Consider the following 25,929-nt stretch of genomic DNA (forward strand, 5'->3'; position numbering starts at 1 on the left):
AAGAGGGTGATGTGGAGGCAGGAGTGGCCACAGGGAAAGAAGATGGCAGTCAGCAGGACCCCTCAAGAGGCATTCTTTTCTGTGAAGACAGACTGGTCTCCGTACCCATGGGCAGAGAAGCATGGGGAAGGGTTCTCTTATCTTGTTCCAGGGAGATTAGACTACTTTGTTTTATGACAGAAAACATGGACAAGTGCCTAAGGGTTCTCATTTCCTGTGATAACTTCAGATTTTTTTTGTTTGTCCATCGTGGGGCCTGGGAGCTGTCCCTGAGTTCTTCAGCTCAAGGCTACCACCCTACCCCTGGGCCTGGGCATTCTCCCTGAGTTCTTCAGCTCAAGGCTACCACCCTACCCCTGGGCCTGGGCATTCTCCCTGAGTTCTTCAGCTCAAGGCTACCACCCTACCCCTGGGCCTGGGCATTCTCCCTGAGTTCTTTAGCTCAAGGCTACTGTCCTACTCCTTGAGCCACAGCACCACTTCTGGTTTTCTAGTGGTTAATTGGAGATAAGAGTCTCTTGATCTTTAGTGCCTGGGCTAGCTGTGAACTGAGATCCTCAGATCTCAGCCTCCTGAGTATCTAGGATTACATGTCTGAGCCACCATGCCTGGCTAACTTCAGACCTTTTTTGGTAGAAAGTCCTGTTGCAAGCAGATAATAGTGAGGTAGTGTTGTGTAGCATTTGTTTTCATTCTTTCCATCTTCCTAGGCATTTTAACTGGAGTTAGAGAAGGAAGTTGCTAGAGCTAGATGTCAGAAACCTCCCATGATAGAATGTGGTGAACAGGAAATGACCTCGTAGCTACGTAGAGCCCGAAGTGACTGGCATGCAGAATTCTGGTTTCATATTTGATAAAATACACAAGATGAAAAATAACTTCAAGGGCTACCATACCACAGCTGTGGGCCAGTCTGTATAGGGAGTGGTGCGGCATGATTTCCATGTCTTTTAGTTCTGTAAATGTTTATGACATTCATGTTCCATCCTTAATAATGATCAGTGACACCTTGATATAGATGTAGTCATTTCAAATTCCCCTAATATGGATGCTTTTGTGTCTCTTCCCTATATTTCAGACTGCAATGTAAATGTGCACAAAGCCTGTAAAGACACCGTGCTGCCCTGCACCAAGGTAAGCTGTCAATCACCAGTGAACATACATTCAAGATCTACCTTCTGCTTTCATATTAACATTTTAAGATGTAGTCTTTTTTTTACTTCTGCTCTGATTGAGTTCTAAAGTGATTAATGTAGTGATACCATAATACATGCCCAAAGTATTTACTTGTGTAAATATTTTAATAATAGAGAGGGAGGCTTAAGTGGCCATTTGGACTATAGAATGTGGGTTTCTGTCCAGACCTGCTTGGTTTACTGGGACAAAGCCTGAACACTTATAATTGAAAAACAGCATTAATTCTCAAGCATCAGCCAATATAAGAATTACCTGAAGGATCTGTGAAAGCTCAGACTTTTAGCTGGGTGAAATGACTCAAGCCTGTAATCCTAGTGGCTTGGGAGGCAGAGATTTGGGGGACTTGCGGCTCAAGGCCAGCCCCAGCAAAGAAAATTTTTTTTTAAAAAAAAGGAAAAGAAGGAAAGAAAAGGTTGTGAGAGTTCATCTTGACCTGACATCCTAGAAACATAAGGAGATATAAACAGGAAGATCACAGTTCAGGCCAGCCAGGGCATAAGATAAAACCAAATTTCAAAAAATGTGAGCCAATGTGTATGCACACACATGTGGCTGGCAGACTGGCTTAAGTAATAAAGTGCTTGCTTAGTAAGTATTAGGTCCTGAATTCAAAGGCAGTATAGCCCCACTTCCGGGCCTCACTCCCAGAACTTCTCATTCTATAGGACTGGGTGGGGCCTGAGGATGTGCCTTTCTCACAAGTTCCTCGGGTTTGCTGATGCTGCTGGGACCCCACTTGGAGATCCCTGGCTGGACTAGAGGAATGCTGTCAATCTTTGCTGTGGGTTTCCCATAGGTGAAGGCACTGTCCTGCTGTTGTTCCTTTCCCAGTGCACATTCATGTCAGGATGCAGGACAATGAGCATGAAGCTCCTTAGGTGGGAACTTGGAGTAACAAACATCCGCGCTGACAGACACAGGGGGTCTGATATCTGAGCTGAGGGCTGTGCTAAACGCAATGTGTCAGAGTTCCCAATGGTTCATCTCAGAAGAGTGAGGGGTAGAGGGAAAGGAGGAGAGGAAAGGATTCAAGGTTTCCTGGTTAGGAACCTCTTTACCCCCAGAGTGTAGCTATAGGAGCCGATTTCTGGTCTTCCTGAGGCCTTTGGACAGGAGGAGCTCACAAGTTACCATCATTTTGACAGAGATATCATTGCGATCGTATTTTGCTCTTAGTTCTTTTTTTAATGTTCCATTTATTTATTTACTTATGAATATGGTACTGGAGACCAAAACAGGGCCTTATGCCAGGCAAGCATTCAACCATGGTGCTGTATCTTGAGCCCCACACATCACTTGTTTTATTTGGTGTCTGTTGCTTTGAGTTTCTCTTTATTTGAGATTAATAAACAAAAATGCTATAGAGAAGAATCCTGTTTTGTGTAGTCATATGCATATTCTTTTAGTTTAATTATGCTCAGATCGCATTATTTTTTATTAAAGAATTTATTAACATTAATTTTTACATATTTCAAATGACATGTTTAACAAACAAGTATTCACGAAGGGAATCTCTTATACAATCACTGGCACTTAGGTTTTAGAACATAATCAAAATTAGGCTGAGGGTTTGTATATCATAGATACATATTAATTTATGAAATAAAACATTATGTCTATAGAGTCATAGGTTTTTATGTCTATGTAGTTATGTTTATATTTCCAATACCATGTCCATAACATTGGGTATGCAAATATTGAGTCCTCGCTCTTGTACTGTTTGGATCTAATAGCCACTTATTAAGGATAGATCTCATTATTTTATGTTCCTAATATTCCTTACCAGAAATTACAAGAGAAATATAGCAAGAACAAGTCACAGACCATCCTTGGAAGTAAGTAACACAGAAAAAAAATAATTTGTTAAAATTTAATACATATCCTACATTTTTGTGTTATGTGTGTGCCTGCACTGATGCTTCCACTCAGGATTCAGGCACTGTATTTGACCTTTTAGACACAAGGCTAGTGTTCTGTCACATAAGCCATGTTCCACTTCTGGCTATTTGGTGGTTAGGTAGATAGGAATCTCATAGACTTTCCTGCCCTAGGCTGGCTTTGAACTTTGAGCTTCAGGTCTCAATCTCCTGAGTAGGTAGGATTACAGGAATGAGTTACAGGCGCCATACATTTTGTCTTCGTAAAAGTACCTTCTGTATTTGTTATTTCATTCACCCAATGATTTATTGATCCATATGCTTGGTATAATTTTTAGTTAAACTAAGAGATCAAGAACCGTATTAAAGTTGGACACTAGTGGCTCTTGCTTGTAATCCTAGCTACTTAGGTGGCTGAGATTTAAGGATTGGAGTTAAAAGCCAGCCTAGTCAGGGAAGTCCATGGGATTCTTGTTTCCAATTAACCCCTGAAAACCTGGAAATGGAGTTGTGGCTCCACTAGAAGAGTACAGCACTAGACTTGAGCAGAAAAAGGTTAGTGATAGCTCCTAAGCCCTTGGGTTCAAGCCCTACTAATGGTACTAGCATGCGCACACACACATACACAATTAACTTCTATGTCACCTTATGTACACTGTGATGTTTTGTATCAGGGAAGTCTAGGGGAAAAGATATTGACTACCTCAATTCAAAGTTGTGGGCTAGATTCCACTGTGCTAATTTAATAACCTTTTGGATAGAAAGGAAGACACTTTAGTAAATATATATGCTTTTATATTTTCCTAGCAGCTTTACTGTGATAGTTTGTAGTTTCTTTACATAAAGTTGCATCACATGGCCCATGGCAGAATTTTTTTATTATTGTCGGGGTAATGTATAGAGGGGTTATAGTTACATTCGCCAGGTAGTCGGTGCATTACCTCCCACACATTGATACCCCTAATCATGTTTTTGTCCCCATTCCCCTCCCGCTACCCTATTGTTTCTCCCTTCCCTTTCCTATTTCAAATAAACAAACAAATGTACATATACTATACCAGGTAACAAAGTCAGATGCAGTAACAATATGAAATTAACCAAAGGGCAAAAAGAAGAGAAATAACATAGTACATTAAGAACAGCAGTCATACAAGATAAAGCTCTTGTTTCCATATCCTAGGGTTCCTTTCATTTAGTCTCATCCTACTTGAACTTGTGTACCTAGGTTTTGAGCTATTGTAATCCTCTGCTAGGAGAGTCCTAATCCTAGTACTAATTAGTACAAATGAGGAAAACAATTGAACCCATGTTCCTTTGGGTCTAGCTTACTTCACTTAATATGATTTTTTCCAAGTCTTTCCATTTCCTTACAAATGGGATGGTGTCATTCTTTCTGACGGCAGCATAGAATTCCATTGTGTATAAGTAGCACATCTTGATCCAATCATCTACTGAGGGGCATCTGGGTTGGTTGTAAATAGTGCTGCAATGAACATTGTTGTACTAGTGGCTTTTTAGTGTGTCCTTGTTTCTGGACATTTGGGTAAATGTCAGGGAGTGGAATTGCTGGGTCATAGTGGACTATGTTTAGTCTTTTATTTTTATTTTTGCCAGTCCTGGGGCTTAAACTCAAGGTCTGACCACTGTCCTTTGTTTTTTTTTTTTTTTTTTCCTCAAGGCTAGCAATCTGCCAATTGAGCCACAGCACCATTTCTGGCTTTTTCTTTCTTTTTTTTTAAATTATATTTTGGGTTTTTTGTTTTATTTTGTTTTGTTTTTTTTTTGCCAGTCCTGGTCTTGAGCTCAGGGCCTGAGCACTGTCCTTGGATTTCTCAAGGCTAGAGCTCTACCACTTGAGTTTCAGCACCACTTCTGGATTTTTTTTTTCTATGTATGTGGTACCGAGGAATCGAACCCAGGTCTTTGTGCATGCTAGGCAAGCACTCAACCACTAGGTCAAACTCCCAGCCTCCATTTCTGACTTTTTCTATGTATGTGGTACCCAGGAATTGAACCTGGGTCTTCGTGCATGCTAGGCAAGCACTCTACCATTAGGCTAGTCTCCTGGACCCATGTTTAGTCTTTTGAGGTATTGCCATAGTGCTTTCCATAGTGGTTGAATGAGTTTACACTCCCACCAACAGTGTAGTAGCAATCCCTCCTGGCCACATACCTGCCAGCATCTGTTGTTATTAGATTTCTTGAAAAGGGCCATTCTAACTGGAGTGAGATGGAATCTCAAAGTTGTTTCGATTTGCATTTCTTTTATGGCCAGAGATGGAGAGCATTTCTTCATATGTCTATAGACCATTCTTTATTTCCTCTTCAGAAAAGTCTCTATTTAAATCTTTAATCCACCTTTTAATGGGATGGCTGTTTCTTTGAAGATTTGTTTTGGAGAGATTAAATTTTTTTTTAGCTGTAGATATATTTTAGATATGAGGTCCTTGTCTGTTGTATGGTTAGTGAAGATCTTCTCCTACTCCGTGGGCTTTCTGTTTAACTTGCTAGCTACGTCCTTTGCCATACAGAAACTCTGATGTTTATTTGTCCAAACTTTCTTTAATTTGTTGTGTTTCTGGGTCTTTATTAAGAAACTTTTGACCTGTACCAAGGATACCTAGTGTATCTCCTATTCCTTCTTGTAAAGTTTTCAGGGTATCTTCTTTTACCTCCAGGTCTTTGATCCATTTGGAATTAATCCTGTTGACATAGAAGAATCCAACTTTAGTTTTCCGCAGGTGCTTAACCAATTCTTCCTATACCACTTGTTGAAGAGGCTTTCTTTCTTCCATCCTTTTTTTTTTTTGGCTCCCTTATCAAAGATTAGGTGGTCATAGGTCTGCAGGTTGATTTCTGCGTTTTCAGTTCTATTTGATTGATCCTCAGGCCTGTTCTTGTGCCAGTACCAAGCTGTTTTGGTTACTATAGCTCTACTCTGTAATAGAGCCTAAAGTTTAGTATTGATATTCCTCCAGTGCTGTTCTTTCTGGTAAGGATTGTTTTTGCTGTTCAGCCTCTTTTATTATTCCATATGAAATTTTGGATTGCTTCTTCTATTTCCTTAAAGAATGACATTGGGATATTGATGGGTATTGCACTGATTTTGTAGATTTGGCAGAAATTTTAAGTGCAAGAAAACTTTTCAGTGCTGCAACAAAGTGTGATTGATAACATTTAAAAATACCTCAATTAAGAGAAAAATTAACTATGCAGAATCTTAGTAACATACTATTGGGTAGGATGCTATATAAAATTGAGTTTAGACCCCAGAGATCCCCCGTCACTTCTTTGCTTGAACATCAAACATTTTTTTATCTCGATTGTAAAGTCTCTCAATTTCATAGTTAAATGTGAAAATAAAAAGAATCTTAGAATTTAGAAAACAAAATACCATATATTTATCTTTATATGAGATTTGTGGGGAGAAATCATGCATGCATAAATATCCTGTAAGTGCGATACTAGTGCTTTACACCTGTGTAATCTTACTACTCAGGAGGCTGAGGTCTGAGAATCTGTTTGAAGCAAGAAAGTTTGTAAGACTTTTATCACCAATTAATCAGCAAAAAATCATAAGTGGAGTTACAATTCAAGTAGTAGAGCACCAGCCTTGAGAGAAAAGGCTAAGTGTCAGTGCCCAGACCTGAGTTTAAGCTTCAGGACACCTCCTCTGCCCCTGGCCACACACACACACACACACACACACACACACAACACAAACACACACGTACACACACAGGCACCTCCTCTGCCACTGGCCACACACACACACACACACACACACACCACACACGTAACACACACACACACACACACACACACACACAAACACAATTCTTGGGATCTGCACATATCTTCTCCTCTGTTTGAGAATTTTTTTTGCTGTAGCTATAGTATTAGGATTCTGAAATAGTTTCTGAGAGTTATTAAAAAGTGTGGCAGTATTGGTTAGTTTTCAATACATGAGAGAAAGCAGCTGAACTGGATTGGCAGATTATTACATCATATGGAAGAGATTCCCAGCATCACCACATTCCATCGAGTGGCTCTCTGCGTGTTTACACACAATCTAGTCACAGTGTTAATAACACCTTGCCTCTATTTAAAGCTGGCTCCCTGGAATACAAACAGTGGTTTATGGGAAAAGCTGGCCAGTATTTCCCCATTCCATTTTCTTGCCTGTTTGTGTCGTCCCCGACACAGGTAGAGATGCCTGCAGTGTGGGGGTTGGGTGGGTGGACTAGGGAAGGGACATTTGAAGTGACATTCACTGCCAGGCTGGTCATGGGCACGTTAGAAATGGCTTATAATGATTGTCCCTTGTGAAAGCCCACACCACATCCACTCTGATTCCAGCTTCTTCAGTTAGAGACATCCCACAGCCCGGGACTTCCTTGCACCCATCCTCCTCCATGCCTATTGGGTTGCCAGCGGGAAGGAAGGATACTCCGGGGCAGGTTCACCCGCTGTCCCGAAGCGTTCCCTGCACCACCTTGGAAAGGTAAACGTGCATTGGCTGATCTTCCCTCATGGCTCACAGAGGCTGCCAAGACTTGACTCATCTCTTCTTATCACCAGCTTCAGAAGGTCAGTGATATCTCTGGAGTGTGAGGGTGACAGTAGCAGCTGGCGAAGCAGGTCTCACTCTGATGAACTATTCCAGTCGGTGGGTTCTTCTCCCTCCACAGACTCCTTCGTGATGGAAGGTGAGGAAAGGATGTGTTTGGATTCATTTGAGTTTCTCTGAGAAGGTACTGGGGAAGGGCAGTGCCTTCTAAGGGAAGGAGAACTGAAGCATATTCTTTTGTTGTTTGTAAAATAAGTCTGATCCAGGGATCTACTTGGTATATACATTCTGCTTTTGAAAGGAAGGAAATTTTACTCCCAAGAGAAGTGACTAGGTAGTGATTAAGAGTATAGAATACAATTATTAAGTGGACATATTTTTCAAAGAATAGGTTGTGCACATAATATACAATGGAATGCAATATACTGTACATTATAGTATATGCAATATATTGTATACAAAATGTTTTTATAGTTATTAATGGGTTGAAATAGCATCCTATATTATGATATGATTACTTTTATTCATTTGCATTATTTCATCTTGCCTAGATCACTGAGTAGATTGATTGTCCTCACCTGTTACCTACCAGGGAATAAAATAATTTTGAAATTTCTAGGATAGCATTTCATCTGAGGAATTGGTATACAAGTTATATGATTAAGTGAAGGAGATACAGATGGGAGGAGAGTAATGACAAGACTGGACTGAGGTGTCCTGGATCCTGGGTCTTTGGTATTTTGTCATCTCTTCTTTTACTGTCATGGGTTGGAATTTCTGCAACAAATGTTGTACATGGCAAGCACAGTCTAGATTTTCAGAAGAGTATTTGTATATATGAGTCTAATCCTATCAGAAAACCCATATTTGTGATTTAAATTCTTTCAGTCTGTTTTGTGTCTTGCCAACTTAAGAGCAAACCAAGTGGATACGTTCAAAATTCAAATCTGAAAAACAGTGCAAATTTACCTGGGCAGAAGCAATTGCTGGGCTTACAATTATGTAAGCACATGATGGGCTTTGAAAGTCAACAAAAATAAAACTAAATAGAGGGCTGAGAGTGGCATTGCACACCTGTAATCTCAGCAGTCAGGAGGTGGGGCAAAAGGATCCCAAATTTGAGGTCTGGTTGTACTACATAGTGAGATCTTGTCTCATCCAAATAAAGCAAAGCAAAGCAAAACAAAGCAAAACAAAACAGAATAAAACAAAACACATGCTAAAAGAGAGCAAGCCCAAAACAAACAAAAGAGGCCTCAATTTTCTTAATTCCCCCCATAGATGCAGTCACTTTGTCAGTGTTTGATTCTTCTTTGCTTTCCTGAAAGCTATCTTGTTTTGATTTGGGCATTTTCATAGTTTCAGCTCCAGTGTGCAAGCATTTGGCTCATAGGTTGATTTCAGGTGGTCTGTGCTGTGTGTGTGACCATACTCCTGTCTTTCCTCTTCTACACCTGTGTTAGATGTTGTGGATTCTTCCCTGTGGAGTGATCTGAGCAGTGATGCCCAGGATTTCGAAGCAGAATCTTGGAGCCTCGTGGTGGATCCTTCATTTTGCAGCCAACAGGAGAAGGATGTCATCAAAAGGCAGGATGTCATTTTTGGTAAGCATGTCACCTTCTCTTCCTTCCCTGTGTGCAGAGTGGGAATAAAGACCCTCCAGCTTCAAGTGTACTTCCCAGGCCTAGATGTAGCATTGCAAGAGCTGGTACAAACACATGTCCTTAGGCTGTGTCTTTACGTTCTAGTGGCTGCACATCAGGCAGTGAACTTACCATATTTTATGAAGGGTGAGACAGATGCTTGTCTGGTGGCCCAGACAGTGGCTGTATCCACTAGATTCCAGGGATGGGGTCAGGAAGTGTTCAGTTATGTACTGAATACTGTGTCTACCCTTGGAATGTGATTCAATGAGGAGATTTCATTGTTTCATGGGGCTGGGCTCAATTATAAACCAATTAAGATAAAGTTAAGACACCTAAGTGCACAGTAGATGTTAACAATGAGTTTCAAGGCATCTAGTACACTATCTCACCTCTGTACTTGGAATAAAATGTGGTTCAAGACAATCTTAGGTGAAAACAAACAAACAAACAAAAAAACATTCAAGACACCTCACTCCACCAGCCAAGCCAGGCTAGTGGTGCAGGCTTGTGGTCTCAGTGGCACAGGAGGTATAGGTAGGAGGATTGAGGTTCAAAGCCAAACCTGATTTGAGATGAAATAAAAAAAATAACAAACAAAAAAGGGCCGCAGGTGTGACTCAAGTGGTATAGTGTCTGCTTAGAGGCACTAAGTTCAAATGCCAAAAAAGTTAATAAGAAATTTAAGAAGTAGTTTCAAAGCATATTGTTTAAAGACAGTCCTGGATTTGCAGTCCGCTGCTGAGGCCCCCAGCTCACCTGCAGCAGGTGGGAGCCACACAGGTCAGGTGAGATGGCAATGTGCCTTAGTAGCAGGCAGGGCTGAAAGAGGCTCGTGTTCATGGAAACTGAATGAAGATGTTGTTTCTTTTAGTGTCCACACGCATTGATATTACACTATTCTGTTACCTCTCAACTTCATATATTAAAGATAATCTCATTCGAGCCAGGCATTGGTGGCTCATACCTGTAACTCTAGCTACTCAGAAGGCTGAGATCTGAGGATTGCAGTTTCTAGCCAAGGGGGACAGGAAAGTTTGTGAAACTCTTTATCTCCAATAAACCACCAAAAAGATGGAAGTGGAGCTGTGGCTTAAGTAGTAGAGTGCTACCTTGAGCATAAAAGCACAGAGACAACACTCTGGTTCTGAGTTCAGGACTCAAGATGGTGTGCATGCATGCGCGTGCGCGTGCACACACATACACACACAGCAAAAACAAAGGGATCCATCTGGATTGAATTGTCACATCAGCATGTCCTTTGATGTCAGAGAGGCATAGTCCTCCCTTTTCTCTTTCCCTCTTTGTTTCTTTTTTAAAGAAAGCAGGGTCTGGGGGTACAAGTCTCTGTTAGTAATTCCAGCATTCTGAAAGGGAGGAGGAGGAGGATCAGAAGTTCAATGGCAGCTTGAGTCACATAGTAGTGTTATAGATGGGAATGTAGATAAGTGGTAGCATGTGCAAAGCCCTGGATTCAATTCAGAAACTTACCCTCTCCTCTCATACACACAAAGATGAGGAAAGTTGTTCTGCTTTTGAAAGTCACAATAAGAAAAGGGGTTAAATAATTAAATGAAATGATATAAGCGAATACCACAAAAACATAAAAAATAAACATTATTTACTTAGTAGGGTCTGGGGGGTGGGAGGGAAGGATAAGAGAGATTTCAACAACAGCACATTATGTACATGGCATAGAAATATCACAATGAGCCCCCCTTGTTTAGTTGATATATAGTAATAAATATGGAATTAGTGAGTCTCAGGGACAGAGTTTTTATGATAACATAATGAAGCTATACTTAGATTTATTTCCTCTCCATGGCTGATGTTTTAGATTCTTTCCTAAGATGTACAGTGAGTCTGGAAATCTGTATGTTATGTAGAACTTGAACTTCTAGAATAACCACATGTTGTGACTTTCTATTTTCTGTCATGATGCATCTAACGGAGATATTCCACATAACCTGAAATCCATAGCTGTGCAGTGCACAATCTAATCATTTCTAGGATAGCCACCGAGTTTCATAACCCTTGAGCATTATCTAATAGCAGGATGAGTCCATGCAAAGAGAAACCTTATGCCAATTAACAGAAACTTCTCATCTTCCCCTCCTCCAGTGACCACTGATAGACTCCTAATCCCCAAGCATCTGTCTGCCTTGATTATTTCACACAGATGTTTCAGTGTGTGAGGAGCTTTCATGACCGACTCCTGTCACAAAGCATAATGTTTTCAAGGTTGATTATATCTACTGTGTATACAGTATTCTCTTCCTTTATATGGCTGGCTAATATTTCATTTTGTTCATCATTATGACCTGGATGCCAGGTCATATTTACTTTTTTTTTTTGCCCGTCATGGGGCTTGAACTCAGGGCCTGAGCACTGTCTTTGGACTTTCTCAAGGCTAGAGCTCTACCACTTGAGCCTCAGCACCACTTCCGGCTTTTTCTATATATATGTGGTACCAAGGAATTAAGCCCCGGTCCTTGTGAATGCTAGGCAAGCACTCTACCACTAGGCCAAAATCCTGGCCCAGGTCATATATACTTTTGAGTGTGCTATGGTAACTTCATTTTAATATTTTGAGGAATTGCCAGCGAGCTTGTTTTGTTTGTTTGTTTTACCAATCCTGGGGTGTAAACTCAGGGCCTGGGAACTGTTCTTGGACTTTCCCAAGGCTAGCACTCTACCACTTGAGCTATAGCACCATTTCTGGCCTTTTCTGTGTATGTGGCAACAAGGAATCAAATACAGGGCTCCATGCATGCTAGGCAAGCACTCTACCAGTAGGCTACACTTGGCCTGCCAGAATGTTTTCTGAAACAGCTTCATCAATTTTATATCCCCAATGTTCTTGTAGGAGGGGGTTCAATTTTTCCACAGCCTCATCAACACTTTCTTATTGTATATGTAATTATCTTACTATGTGTGAAATGGTTTTAATTTGCATTCCCCTAAAGACTAATGATGCTGAGGATTTTTTTTTAAGTAGTAGTTGTTCTGGGATGGGTAGATCTGGTTCTGGGTGGGTGGCTCAGGGCTTTTTCATGATACGCAAGCTCACTGCCCCGGCCTTCTTGTGCATCTTTTCGTCTGCTTATTGTCCATTTGTATATCTGTGTTTCATTTTAGAGAAATGCCTTTTAAATGCTTTATCCATTTTTGAATTTTTTAAAAGTTTTGAGCTGTACAAGTTTTAAAATGAAGTCTGGGAACCAGTTCCTTACTGGGTTTATGCTATATAAATATTTTCTCTTATTGATTGGGCCATCTTCTTTACTTTCCTTGACTTGGTTTAATGTCCTGGCATTCTGTTGGACTATTTTCCTCTCCAGAAAACTGATTTTTTTTTAGACAAACCCTGTGACAGAAAGAGCCTACTATTTGTATCAAGGGTTTTTAATCATATTTAATTCAAATTAATTGGGGTTAATCAACTTGGATTAATGAATCCAAAGAAGAAAAGAAAATTCATCAGTCAACCAAGTTCTACTTTATGGGGCATTTAGATAGGAGTATGACATAATTTTCAGTGGAAGGACTTAAAGCAATTGCATGATCTAAAATGTCAATAAATATTGACTTTTATTCTTTTCCCCCCTCAGTTCTGAAGATCAAACTCAGGGTTTGTGCTGGCTACGCAAGCACTTTATCACTTAAGCCACACCCACAGTCCTATTGCTTTTAGTTTGTATTTCAGATACAGTTGAGTTCTACCTTCACATGGGCTAGCCTCAGACCTGGATCTTCCTACCTCTACCTCCTGAATAACTGGAATAACAGGTGTGAACCACCACACCCAGCAATGCTTACCTTTATACTGGAAATTTCCCTCTATTATTTCTAAACATTCTGTCCTTCTGACTGTGACATCAAGTCTTGGGCTGCTAATTTAGGCCATTATGACTTGTATGTTAAGGCTTGCTTGGAACATTTATCTACTCACTCATTTCAGAACTAATGCAGACAGAGATGCATCATATCCAGACCCTGTTCATAATGTCTGAGATCTTCAGAAAAGGCATGAAGGAGGAGCTGCAGCTTGATCACAGCACTGTGGACAAGATCTTCCCCTGCTTAGACGAGTTGCTTGAGATCCATAGGCATTTCTTCTTTAGTATGAAGGAGCGCAAGCAGGAATCCTGTGTCGGAAATGACAGGAATTTTGTGATCAGTCGAATTGGAGACATTTTAGTACAACAGGTAAGAAGGGGTGAAAGGCCTGGTGTCCAAACATGGAAGGTTTGCAGATTTTTTTTGCATTTTTTAACTATGGAGAAATGGAATTGATTTCATTACAGTTATTGCCAGAGGAGTTGGTTTTATTTGATGTTGGTTGATGCTGATTTGCTTATTAGATGTCAGACCCTCCAAGAGTCAATGGCTGACTCCTCTAGGGGGTCACAGGACCTGGCTGGATTCTCCCTGCACCTCCTGCTGCCTCCATCAGGAGTCAGAATCATAACTGAGTGCCCTAAGGAGCATTCTTCTGAGACATTTTGAGGTGATGGGCTGTCTGAGAACGTGGCTTTGCCAATGCACCTGTGATACTCTGATGGGTGTCCTCAAGACAAATTCTGACTCATCTCAAGGAGGGGGAGGCAGATCTGTGATTAGTAGCGCAAAGTTCATGCCTGGAGCCAAAATGAGCAAATACCACTCGGATTGCTTGTGACTGTTGTTATCTATGCTTTGAGGAAGCCCCAGACTACATGTACCTAAGGCAGCTATTCCACATCCTTTCCAGGACCGTGAGCCACCAATATGACTACACATTTGATTGGACAAAGTTAATGCAGAAAGTGGCACAGTAGGTGGCCCCTGCTAGTGGGCAGGGTCAGCAGGCCCAAACCCCCAAGGTCTTGAAACTCAATGTAAGGAATTTGTAAACTTAGGTAAGGAATTTGGTGGTGGTGCTTTGTAGGACCAAAAGAAGAGACAGCAGTTTAAGAATGCATTTCTAACCTTGGAGATGCCTCATGGTCTCAGGAAGCGAAGCAGGCAAGTGGTATGAGCTGATCAGCAGGTCTTGGTGAGAAATTATGGTTGTGATGTAAAGCTATTGTTTTTCAACTTCTATTATATGAGGATCCTAAGACTTAAAAATCAGGATTCTGTGCTCCAGGTGTCAGTGGATTTATTTCTCCAATATTAGTTTTTACATCAATTGTTAAGAAAATTATCTTTTAAAAATGTTCACATCTCAAAAACCTGTAATACAATATATTATAACCAGGGTTCTAACACTGATATGGCAAAAATATACCTCCTTTAGGAGTTCTCAGTGTGACCTTTTGCAGTTACACCTATTTCCTTCCTACCCCCAGTTCCTCTGTTCATATGACCACAATTTTATTAGTTTAATATGACTATATAAGTAGAATTAGACAATGTATAGTCTTTTGAGAATTGGTATGCATTCTTCATTTGCAAAGAATGTTTTAACATATAAGAAAACTATATGCTCTATTTTTGTGTTAACATCTGACCAAATTTACAAACCATTATTGGAATATTGTTCTCAGTTTTCAGAAGAAAATGCAAATAAAATGAAGAAGATATATGGAGAATTCTGTAGCCATCACAAGGAAGCTGTTAGTCTCTTTAAAGAACTCCAACAGAATAAAAAATTTCAGAATTTTATTAAGGCAAGTATTTTAAAATTTTATTACAAAGTGGTAAACCAGCATGGGAAAATAGTTTAGGTTGTATATTGTCTGATTTATACAAGTTTAACATCTAGATTCATGGTATTTGAGAGGAGGAGAAGAGAGTGGTAGGTTTGTGGCAAACATGGGGAGTCTCTTTCTGTGTCAGTAAAGTATCTCCCCCAAATCATTTCCTTTGGTATTTGGAGGTCTGTGTTCCAAACTTCTGATAATAGTCACAGTTTTCTGAGAAGCTGTTTTGTACCTTGACAAGCTGTAAGATTAAGGAAAAAAAAGTAAAAGCAAACATATAATATACCCTACTCCTGTGTATTTGTTTCAGACTGAATTGGCTTGAAGTAAATTCAGGGTATTAAGTAATTTTACCTTTAATAATGTCCAAACAAATTATCTTGAAAAGTATCATGTTGATATTATCATACTTAAATAAATTAGCAATAAATCTTTGGTTTCTTCAAATTCCAGTGTTTAGCTCATGATACTGCAATATAATTTTATGGATATCACCAAAAGTTTAGTTAGAATCTGACCAGTGTTCACAAATTGTATCTAGTAGGTCTATCTCTTATAGTTGCCCTTCTTAGGCTAGGGCTCTACCACTTGAGCACAAATCTATTTCCAGATTTTTTTTTGGAGGTAAGAGCCTCATGGACTTTCCTGCCTGTGCTGGCTTCACATTGTGGTCCTTATTTTCTTCCACATGCATGTACGCTGAGGAGTTTAAGACTTAAGGGATATTTATTTTAAATGTCTAGAGAAAGTTTCTCTGATTAGGAGTTTTAGGTGATTTAAATGTATAGGAATAAGTGTGGAAATAGTAAACTATATACTTGTACTTCAAACTAACTTTTATTTTGATTATTTGAAAAAATGGACTATTGTTCTTCATGAGTTCTGACCATTTGTTCACCTGTGGAGTTAATTGGAAATACATCACAGTAATGAAATATCTTGAACTCTTGGGGCACTGGGTTAATGAATTAATGACAAAGTATAAAATTTAATAACAATAAATTGTTTACATTAGTATTGATAAACATTAAGTCAGAATAAAAATCATACCTTTTTAACTTTCGGGTTCTTATATCAATAGATCAAAGGTAAATACAAGTAGAGTGTAAGCGTATAAAAATGCATGTACTTTTTAAGCTCCGAAATAGTAATCTTTTGGCTCGACGCCGAGGAATTCCAGAATGCATCCTGCTGGTCACTCAACGCATTACCAAATACCCTGTGTTGGTGGAAAGGATTCTGCAGTACACCAAGGGTGAGTGACAGATCCTGGGACACCTGGAGCCTCTTGTTTATTGGGGACATAGCTGAGGTCCTTAATAGTTGTATACGTTTGTGAAGAATACAATCATAAAAATCAGTGCATACTTGAGTGCTGGTGGCTCATGCCTCTAATCCTAGTTATTCTGGAGGCTGAGATCTGGGGAGTTCACAGTCCAAAGCCAGCTGGGGCAGGAGCGTCTGTGAGACTCTTATCTCCAATTAACCACCAGAATACCAGAAATGGCGCTGTGGCTCAAAGTGGTAGAGCACCAGTCTTGAGCCAAACTGCTCAGGGTCAGTGCCCAGGCCCTGAGTCCAAGCTCCATGATTGACGCTTCCTCCCTCACTCCCCAAAAAGTCGATGCATACTCTACAAAATTAACAAAGGAAAAGAAGAAGGGAAGGAGTAGAGTTGAAAGGGATGGGGAGAACAATGAAAGAGGTGATACCAGTCAAGATGCATTATATATGTTAACTGCTTCCTTGAATGGTAATTCCTTTGTGCAGCTCTTTAAAGATAATTAAAAGATAAACCAAAACAGCTGAGATGTCTTAAATAGCTATATATGTTTGGAGCCTCTGACATGTTTTTCTATTATGAGAAAAATATTACAACTTTAGGATTGGGATTCATTTGAGATATGATATTTTATAATGTAACTTTCTCATATTCTTGAGTTCTAACATTTTTTCCTCTAACACTTTTTTTTTCTATGTATGTGGTACTGAGGAATTAAACCCTGGTCTTCGTGCATGCTAGGCAAGCAGTCTACCACTAGGCCAAACTCCCGGCCTAATTTTTTTTGTTGTTGCCAGTCCTGGGCTTGAGCTCAGGGCCTAAGCACTATCCTTGGACTTTCTCAAGGCTAGAGCTCTACCACTTGAGCCTCAGCACCATTTCTTACTTTCCCTAACACTTTTTTTTAAGAGAGCATCTAAGAGGGTAGAACCACATATTTTATTCTTTCCAATTTCCAGACACAATTAGAACTAAGTCTTTGCAAGAATAAAAGTATCTCTGTATTGTGTATATCATTTTTATTACTTCTTATAATTTAATACATGAGAAATAAAAGTTGATACACAAGTAGCATAAAAAGACAGCTTCATAAATTTTGTTGTCAGCAAAAGAATGAAAACAAAAAGAAAGCTTTTCAGTTTATGTATACAGTCTCTCAAGTTTAACATAATACCTTAAGAAGTACAAGATGTCACATTTTGTTAGCCAACTTTTGCTGCTCCAGAATTCATCCCAGGCCACACTGCTGGTGGGATAGACAACATTAATGACTGACTGTATGCGGGAGCTGAGAGGGCAAGTAAGGCTTCTGTAGGGTAGTAAACATGGTGGTATGGCAGACCTAGCATTGGTACCATCAGTCATTCCCCGGGCTTCTGGACATAGGACTCATACAGCTCTTTTAGGGTGGTATACCCTGAATTCCATTTTCCATCCCAATAAGGGGGCCCTTGAGACAGTAGATCTGGAGTGAAACCCTAAGTAAGTCTTCGAACAAGACTCTCAGCACTGCCACACTTTGAGTAGGAAGCCATTACAAGGCAGTAATTTGTCAAAAGACTGAGGTTTTTCTTGGTTTCATTACAAGCTGTAGCTTGATTTTTCTCTTCTTGGTTTGCTTTGTTTGTGAAATGGGTTCTTTAGAAATAAGGACTGATTTCACTTGACCCCTGTTGGGGTCAGATCAAGTAGTGAGGTGTGCTGTTTGATAGACAATGGAAGAAAAAGACTGTTGGGAAGATGGGTGGTGTGATTTTCTCTCACACACCTCTGAAGACACTGTGGTTCTGGAAGTGGTTAGCCCTTTGGAGGACTGTTCTCACTTCTTTTATTACTCTTTCTGAGGCTGGAGCCTCAGGAAAAAAACTTTTGCATTCCCTGCCAGCTTTCTTTTTGTCCTCTCTAGTTAGCATTCCAGGTCAAGGCACCTCGGTAAACATCAACTAGCTGATGGTTATCATCAAACACAGGATAGATAAATTCACTTTCATCTCCAGTTTTAGGAGATGGTTCCAGAAACTCCTCCAGACTATTTTCTTAAGGTAATCTGGAGTTGAGAGCAAGCAGCCTAGGTTTCAGAGAAGACTGGCATTGATGGTTGGTTATCTGCTTGGTTGGCACGAGGATGGATGGCTTGCTTGCCCATCAGGCATAGAGCTTCAGTGTCTGGAAAATATTTCAATTTCTTTCACAGTCTGGGGAGGAAAAAAACCATGCTAGGTCAAAAGCAGTTTTACATGATATATTTATATCTATGCGAATAGAGTTGTTAAATATAACTTGGGATATTATTTTTATGGAGGGATGGATCCAGGAAAAATGAATCTGGGGCTTATTCAAATTACCCCATGGCTCCATTTCTGAGAGAATGCAGGTTTGAATCCATAGCTGGGTTCAGCTCAGAAACTTGGTGTGGGGATTGCTTGATTATGTGATTGGAAAGAAGGAAGGGAAACCCAAATTAGTCTCTGATGCTTTCTATCAAGGGTAAATCATGTTCATGTCTGGAGTTCCATTATCTTATTATCAGCCAAAGCATATTTAATGCAAATCTTTCCTGATGGAATATTTTAATATTCTTTTCAGGGTGACAGGAAGTGTAGAGTGATACTACAGTATTCAAATTTAACATTTTGAATGGATTTTTTTTGGTTATTTGGATGAGACATCAAACTATATTTAAAGACTAAAGAAAAAATTTCCTTCTAAGCACTATGGCACATTATATTTTCTTTCCTTTCCCCCCCTCATGCAGAAAGGACGGAAGAACATAAAGACTTATGCAAAGCTCTTGGCTTAATTAAAGACATGATAGCAGCCGTGGATCTAAAGGTCAATGAATACGAGACAAATCAAAAATGGCTCGAGATCCTCAGTAAAATCGAAAACAAGACATATACGAAGCTCAAAAATGGCCACGTATTTAGAAAGCAGGCCCTGATAAGTAAAGAAAGGACTCTGTTGTACGATGGTCTCGTGTACTGGAAAACGGCTACCGGGCGTTTTAAAGGTACTGGGGCTTAACCCCATCAGTTTCTCCTTCTGTACTCATCATTTGTTCAAAGAGGACAGGTTTCAAAAGAAAACTGGTTTGGAATGGTAGGTATTCATGACAAACCCTGGATTTTTCAGTTGAAAGATCAAGGTGTGAAGTTCAGTTGGCGAAAGTGACCAATGATAAGAGATCTTTGATGGGAGTTGGCTGCCCCAAGCAAAAACCCTCCTATGTGCTTTTAAAAATCAGTTTGCCAGATCGTGATGTCTGAAATTAAAGGAACTAAGAGTTTTGCTAATGTTTGGCACAGAAACATTATCCTGGCAAATGTGTTGTACTGAAATCCTGACAGTACATATACCTACACAGCAAGGGTCAGTTGTGTGCCAAGCCAGCCTGGGGCTGTCAGATGATCTAGGAGAAATGTAGAGACTTCAAATGTCATCTTCCACTCTGGCCCTGATGTACCCACTTCTGCAGTGCTACTGCTTACTAACAGGCTTTATTGACTCAGAATCTGGAGAGGTTTGTCTTGATTCTTAAGAACTGATCAAAATAAGCTATACTCTAACCGATTCCCCCCCCCACACCTGTCCATTCTGCTATACTGTATAGCTATATTCACCCATTATTCCTCTCTGTTGTCTGTTCTGTCCCCATTAGCTTCCCTTCCCCCACCAACCCTGTGACGACACATTTCAGCTTCCTGCTATTCATTTAAAAAGTCTTTTTAAAAAATCAAATGTATGGAAGTGGTGCTGTGGCTCAAGTGGTAGAGCTGAAGAGCTCAGAGATAGCACCCAGATCCAGAATTCAAGCCCCAAAGCCAACCAAAAAAATTAACCAACCAAAATCAAATTCATTTCAAGCACGAAAGTAGGTATCTAATTAAGCCATCTGGCTGGTAGCTGGTGGCTCATGCCTGTAATCCTAGCTACTCAGGAGGCCGAGATCTGAGGATTATAGTTCAAAGCCAGCCTTGGCAGGAAAGTCTGGGCGACTCTTCTCTCCAGTTAACCACCAGAAAATTGGAAGTGGAGCTGTGGCTTAAAGTAGTAGAGTGCTGGCCTTGATCCAGAGGAGCTCAAGGATATCACCCAGGCTCTGAGTTCAAGCTATATGATCAAAAATCAAACAAAAGCATTTGGGCTCTGGTTTGCATCATCAATACTAATAATTCTTTCTTTCCTTTGAAGATATCCTGGCTCTCCTTCTAACTGATGTGCTGCTCTTTTTACAAGAAAAAGACCAAAAATACATCTTTGCAGCTGTGGTAAGTATATGACTACATGATACATACTTTAAAAAATGGATTTTATCTTTGTTTTGTTGAAAAATGTTTGAAATTCCTAGCAAAGTAAGAGTCACTGGCAAGCAATGATTTCATGCTGATTCACTAGTTAAACCAGTTGTGAAAATATGGAGGTGCTTTTGTACTAGTGGTGAACAGCCACAGCCTTGACCCCCGTGTCTACCTTCTGTCTGGTGACTTCGATCTTTTCTCTTGTTCCCCACCCTCCATCCTCAGCATCATCTTCTTCCTTCAGATCGTGCAACTAAAATGTCAATACGAGGTCCTGGGTCACTTCCAGCATCTTCCTACTGCACAGTGGCCTCTTTATACCACTTGCTAACCTCAATCATAATTGTTATGATGTTCTTTTGACTGAACAAGAGAATATAATCTATTCTCTAAAGATTTTTTTTCTTGTTTCTGCTATAATGGCTTCTGACAACTAAAGTTGTTCATAAAATGCTGTCCATATAAGATTGTTTTATAGAACTGTTCTTACCTTGTAACATGGTGATTAATCTCACTGCAGAACATAATTATTTAGCCTAGCACTGAGAAACCAGTATTTTATAACATTTCTCTCTGTATAGCCCAAATGGCATAGCGAAGATGTCATCGGTTCATTGCTGGTTAATTTGCACCACGGAACACAGCTATTGTTAAATAAAAGAACCCCAGATCCACTAAGTAACATGTGCAGTATAGTAGAACTTCTTTAAAATGAGGTTATTATTCACTGGCTATACATTAGTGAATATCATTATTCCATCTGGGTTTGGGAAATTCAAAGCTTAATGAGAGGACGCTTCTGTTTTTCTTTGAAAATAAAGAATAATGGCATCCCAGGGATGGGATTGCAGAGGGAAGGAGGCTGGAGTTGTGCCTCACCACTTGCCTGTGCTTGTAGCTTAGTCTAAGAATCTTGCTACTGTCTAGTCCACTGATTTAAATCTTCACAGAAATGCCAAGTTGCACAAAAAATCAAAGGCGGTAGCTCAGTGGTGGGGCACTGGCTAAGCATGCCCCTGAGGCCCTCAGTTCTACCCCCCAGTACCACAAAAACAAAGCACAACAAAGCAAAGAGCTCAAAGACTTCTTTCACAGAGTTACAGTGGAGGAAAACAAGGATCCTTAAAAAAGTCCCCGTGTTTCAGAGCCACCTGCACTGCATCTGTTGTAAATTCATGAACACATACTCATTTGTCCAATAGTCTCTTTAGGCTGCAATCTGGCAAACTCAGAGAAATAGTTTTCTAGAGGAACAGGTGGAAAGGCGAGGCCCATTTTGTTTAGCCTGGGAAAGGATGAGGGCCAGACTGGAAAAGAAAATTCATATCGCATGTTCATGAAATAAGGATTTCTTCAAAACCAAAGAATAGAACGAGAAGTAAATCCTGCTCTCTTCATTCCTGGCTATTTGGATTCTTGTTCATTTCTGTTAGTCTTTGTGTGAGTCAAATGAATAATGATGCTACTTGATTCAATATCACTATCGTTTTATGTGATTTTATACCTTTTATTTACTTTTAAAAGGCTTTCCTTTGCTACACCCCTCTCCACTACAAACATTAACTAGCTGGTTCAAGTAATTCCGCTCTTGCTTATGTCTTAAGAAATGCAAAGCCAATCATAGGCTGCTTACCTTTTAAGCTAAGGAAACTCAAACCATGCATTGAAACAAGGAGAGCGCACACATCTTGGAGAATAGATCTGAAATAGAATAAAGGTTGTTGGTGATGCTCAGAGGCCCTCCCCCATTGCAGAGGGCCACATAACAGATTTTCAGTGAGCAAAATGGGACCGCATACAAGTGTGTGTGACAGTCCTGGGGCTTGAACTCGGCCTGCATTCTGTTCCTGTGTAATAGGTTTTATTTTTCATGCTACTCCAAGAATTATAAAAGAGGTATTCCAGGTACACCCTGGCGCACAATTCCATATGTGGCACAGTTATGCAATGCTGGGAAGTTTGTTAAGTCAGCACCAAGAAATCAGCAGTGAGGGATAGAGTGGAATGTTCTGGATCAAGGCATCCCTCAGTCCATGAGGTAGGAAGAAAACCACATACTTGAAGTCTTCTCCATAAACAATGGTGGCAGCCACAGACCAAAGCAGATTCTTTATCTTTGCCCCGAACATTGCTCAGCCTGCTTGCATTCTTGTGGTCATCCTTTCAACTCTAGCTTCTCATCCATGTGAGTGTTGTCAAACTAACAGTGAGTTCTCACCGTGTGCACAGAGCACTGAAGAACCATGATTTGTGTTGGGAAGGAAGTGATTTAGCATGGTGTGGGCACCAGATTTTATACTTTCTTCTTGTTGATGAAATACATGTCAATGTGCTTGTCACAGGAAGATGAGTGTGACCCATTCCTGTGTCTGAGTTGCTCATGTGGTTGGTGAGAAGGAGAGATGTCTATGGGCCAAGCTGTAGAAGTTCTGTGGCTCAGATTTGTAGAACAATAGCCAAAGAAGCTGGGACTCTTATATCTTTCCTCCTCATTTTTCCTTTGTTTTGTAGCCACCCTCTTATTTTCTGTGGTTCTGTTCTCATCACTATATGAAACTGTGCCGCAATTAACAGACAAATAAGCAGATTCTTTTGATCTTTCCTCCTTCTTGGCTTTTGTAATATTTGATAGTCTACTTCCTAGCCTTTGTCCTCTAGAAAATTCCTCCTCCCTTGACCATAACAATTTAACATTTTAGTCCTAAATATTTTCTTACCTATCTGATTTTTTCTATCTTTTAAGAGGTTGTACCTATAAAGCCATCAATTCTTTTTTTCTTTTTTTGGTGGGGGGAGTAGGAATAGTAAATGTGTTTGAATTCAGGGACTCACATTTCCTAAGCAAGCACTGTACTGCTTGAACTCTTAGTCATCATTTTTCACTTATTTTACTTATTTTCAGTTAATGTCTTATGTTTTTTTCTCAAGGCTAGCTTGTATCTGACCTTGGACTGAATTTCTCTTGATTATGTGTCTTGCACATATGCTCCCAACGCTTGGTTGAGATGGGGGTCTCCATACCTGTCTGCCTGGGCTGCCCTCCAACTACCACCCTCTAAGGCTTTACCTTTAACAAACCTGGGATTAGAGGTGTGAGCCACTGCTCCCAGCCCCTGAAGCCACCAGTTTGTAAGGACAAACATTTCCCGGAATCCTTTCTTTCCATCCTCTGCATACCATTTCTCTTGGGAAACTTACCAGCTCAGCAGCTCTTGTGAGGGGACCAGGAGTGAAATGAAAGCTTCCTTATTCTTGTTGCTCCCTGGGCCCATGTACTGTGGTGACTCTTTCTTTAGAGAAGGCACAGTTTCATCTGTATAGCCCCCTTTTCCCGCAGGATCAGAAGCCCTCCGTGATTTCCCTTCAGAAGCTGATTGCCAGGGAAGTGGCGAATGAGGAGAGAGGGATGTTTCTGATCAGTGCTTCCTCCGCTGGTCCGGAGATGTATGAAATCCACACCAATTCCAAGGAGGAACGAAATAACTGGATGAGGAGGATCCAGCAGGCAGTAGAAAGGTAACATTTCTTTCTGGATGGAATATATGGAATAGACTTGTTGGTTTGGGGAAAAAAATGTTCTAACCATGTCTCTCCTGCTCCTGCTCTGCCCCCACCCGCCATAGCACCTCGCCTGCAGCCTTGTCCTCCACCCACCTCCCTGCACGATGCTCGCACCCTTTCCTCCCTTCTGCCTGTCACTCAGCCCCTGCCTCATCTGCTTCTTGAAGACCTCTTCAATCCAAGAGGACTCTGCCTTATCTGACATGCCACAGCACCTGCTGTCTATAGCATTTACCTTGTGCTTGTCGTAGGCTGCCTACTTATATGTATACATGTGTATGTATGTGTGTAAATTCCATTAGACTGGAAGCTCCTTGAGAGCAGACACCATGTCCTATACTTCTCTTTGTGCCCAGAACTGGGGGATCATTCAATAAATGGTTTTAGATTGGTAGTATTACGTGTGCAAGGACAGGTTTTTTTTTAATTAATGAGGGTATAAAAGTGGGGGTTATCATTCTTTATGGCAATTTAAAGAGCTGGAGCTTGATATTTTACAAATTTCTCTATCTGCTCTGTATCCCTCCTGATAGGGAATATTATTTTAACCCTATTCCTCTCCCTACATGAAGAATAGTAGTGTTCAAACTGATGCAATGGTGCTTACTTGTTATTCTAGCAGTCAGGACACTAGGAAGGATTGAAAGCTCATGGCTAGTCTGGGAAATGTAGCTATAGACACCCACCTTAAAACCAATCAAAAACAGAAGAAGTGCTCAAATGGTGTAAAACCCCAAATTTATTTTAATTGTAATGAATATCTCTGTGTGGTGGGGGAAGGTTCAGACTATTTAAGACATCCCATACTTCTGACAGCCATGTTAGATTTTGCAAGGTCCTTTTAATACTCAAAAGAAAACCAATCTTTTGGCAAAGGTGTGTGTGGAATTTTCTTTATGCTGAATTTTTGCCAAGTCCCCATGTTTTTCTAATGAGCCCAAAGAAGCCTGGATTTAGTTTCATTTGTATGTCTTGACTGTTGCCTTTTAAAGCTGTCCAGAGGAAGAAGGGGGACGGACAGGTGAATCTGATGAAGAGAGACGGAAAGCTGAAGCCAGACTGGCCAAAATTCAGCAATGTCAAGGTATGGCAGGGGTACACGTGGCTCCCTGGCTCTGCTGTTCTCCTTGGGTGTGACAAAATCCAGCTGTCATCATGGAGGTTATTCATTGTGTCTACCTGAAGCTCATTCTGACCAGCCCTGACAACAGACAGGGCTCAGTGATGACGTGTATACGCACACATACCTGTATATACATACAGTGCCTGCCCCCATCACATATATGAGACCATGATTGCAGGCAGTGCAGAGCAGATAAGCATTGGATTCACTGCCTGATGGCTTAATTTCAGGTCTTAGCACTGGCATGTTGCAGTTGTAAGACTTGGTGAGGAACCGAGAGGCCCCCTGCAAAACAAGTCTATGAAGTTCTGGCTGTTGTTAGAACACTTGGAGAGGTCATTAAAAATAGTGGTGCCTGGACCCCCTGCTCAGCCAGCTGTTGCAGACTCCATGTGGAAGTAACTATTTAAAGCTCTCACTCCACAGAGGGGTAGATGCAGAGGACCAAGGCTTCCTGGATCCAATGGTAGTCAAGCTTTCTGAGCTTTAAGAGTTCTCTACCTTGTTGAAATCAGAAAAAAAGGGTGCATGCAAAGATGGTGCGAGGAACCGGATGTGTAGAAGCAGAAACATACACCCATGTTTGATTTTGACCAAGACTGGCTGAAGCCTGAGGCACCTCAGGGCTCTGCGTTGTTGCCCCTGTGGGCATTCACTCATCATGGGTAGGGCTGCCTCAATTTTCATTCCT

At 40.6% G+C, this 25,929-nt stretch overlaps 1 protein-coding gene across 2 annotated transcripts in view; it reads left to right on the forward strand.

Annotated features, from left to right (window-relative positions):
* Positions 1 to 25,929, forward strand: part of Arhgef28 (Rho guanine nucleotide exchange factor 28) — a 265,542-nt gene that overhangs the window by 191,563 nt on the left and 48,050 nt on the right. For both annotated transcript variants that reach the window (XM_090331824.1, XM_090331825.1), the window contains 12 exons: positions 1,079 to 1,134; positions 2,984 to 3,032; positions 7,434 to 7,578; positions 7,656 to 7,783; positions 9,108 to 9,248; positions 13,249 to 13,496; positions 14,819 to 14,941; positions 16,112 to 16,229; positions 19,012 to 19,266; positions 20,448 to 20,524; positions 23,892 to 24,070; positions 25,108 to 25,199. In XM_090331824.1, coding sequence (XP_090187950.1) covers positions 1,079 to 1,134; positions 2,984 to 3,032; positions 7,434 to 7,578; positions 7,656 to 7,783; positions 9,108 to 9,248; positions 13,249 to 13,496; positions 14,819 to 14,941; positions 16,112 to 16,229; positions 19,012 to 19,266; positions 20,448 to 20,524; positions 23,892 to 24,070; positions 25,108 to 25,199 — 1,611 coding nt within the window. The remainder of the gene's footprint in view (positions 1 to 1,078; positions 1,135 to 2,983; positions 3,033 to 7,433; positions 7,579 to 7,655; positions 7,784 to 9,107; positions 9,249 to 13,248; positions 13,497 to 14,818; positions 14,942 to 16,111; positions 16,230 to 19,011; positions 19,267 to 20,447; positions 20,525 to 23,891; positions 24,071 to 25,107; positions 25,200 to 25,929) is intronic.

The sequence above is a fragment of the Megascapheus bottae genome, chromosome 4 (genome assembly GCF_031878675.1).
Source record: "Megascapheus bottae isolate mThoBot1 chromosome 4, mThoBot2.hap1, whole genome shotgun sequence".
Lineage (NCBI taxonomy): Eukaryota > Metazoa > Chordata > Mammalia > Rodentia > Geomyidae > Megascapheus > Megascapheus bottae.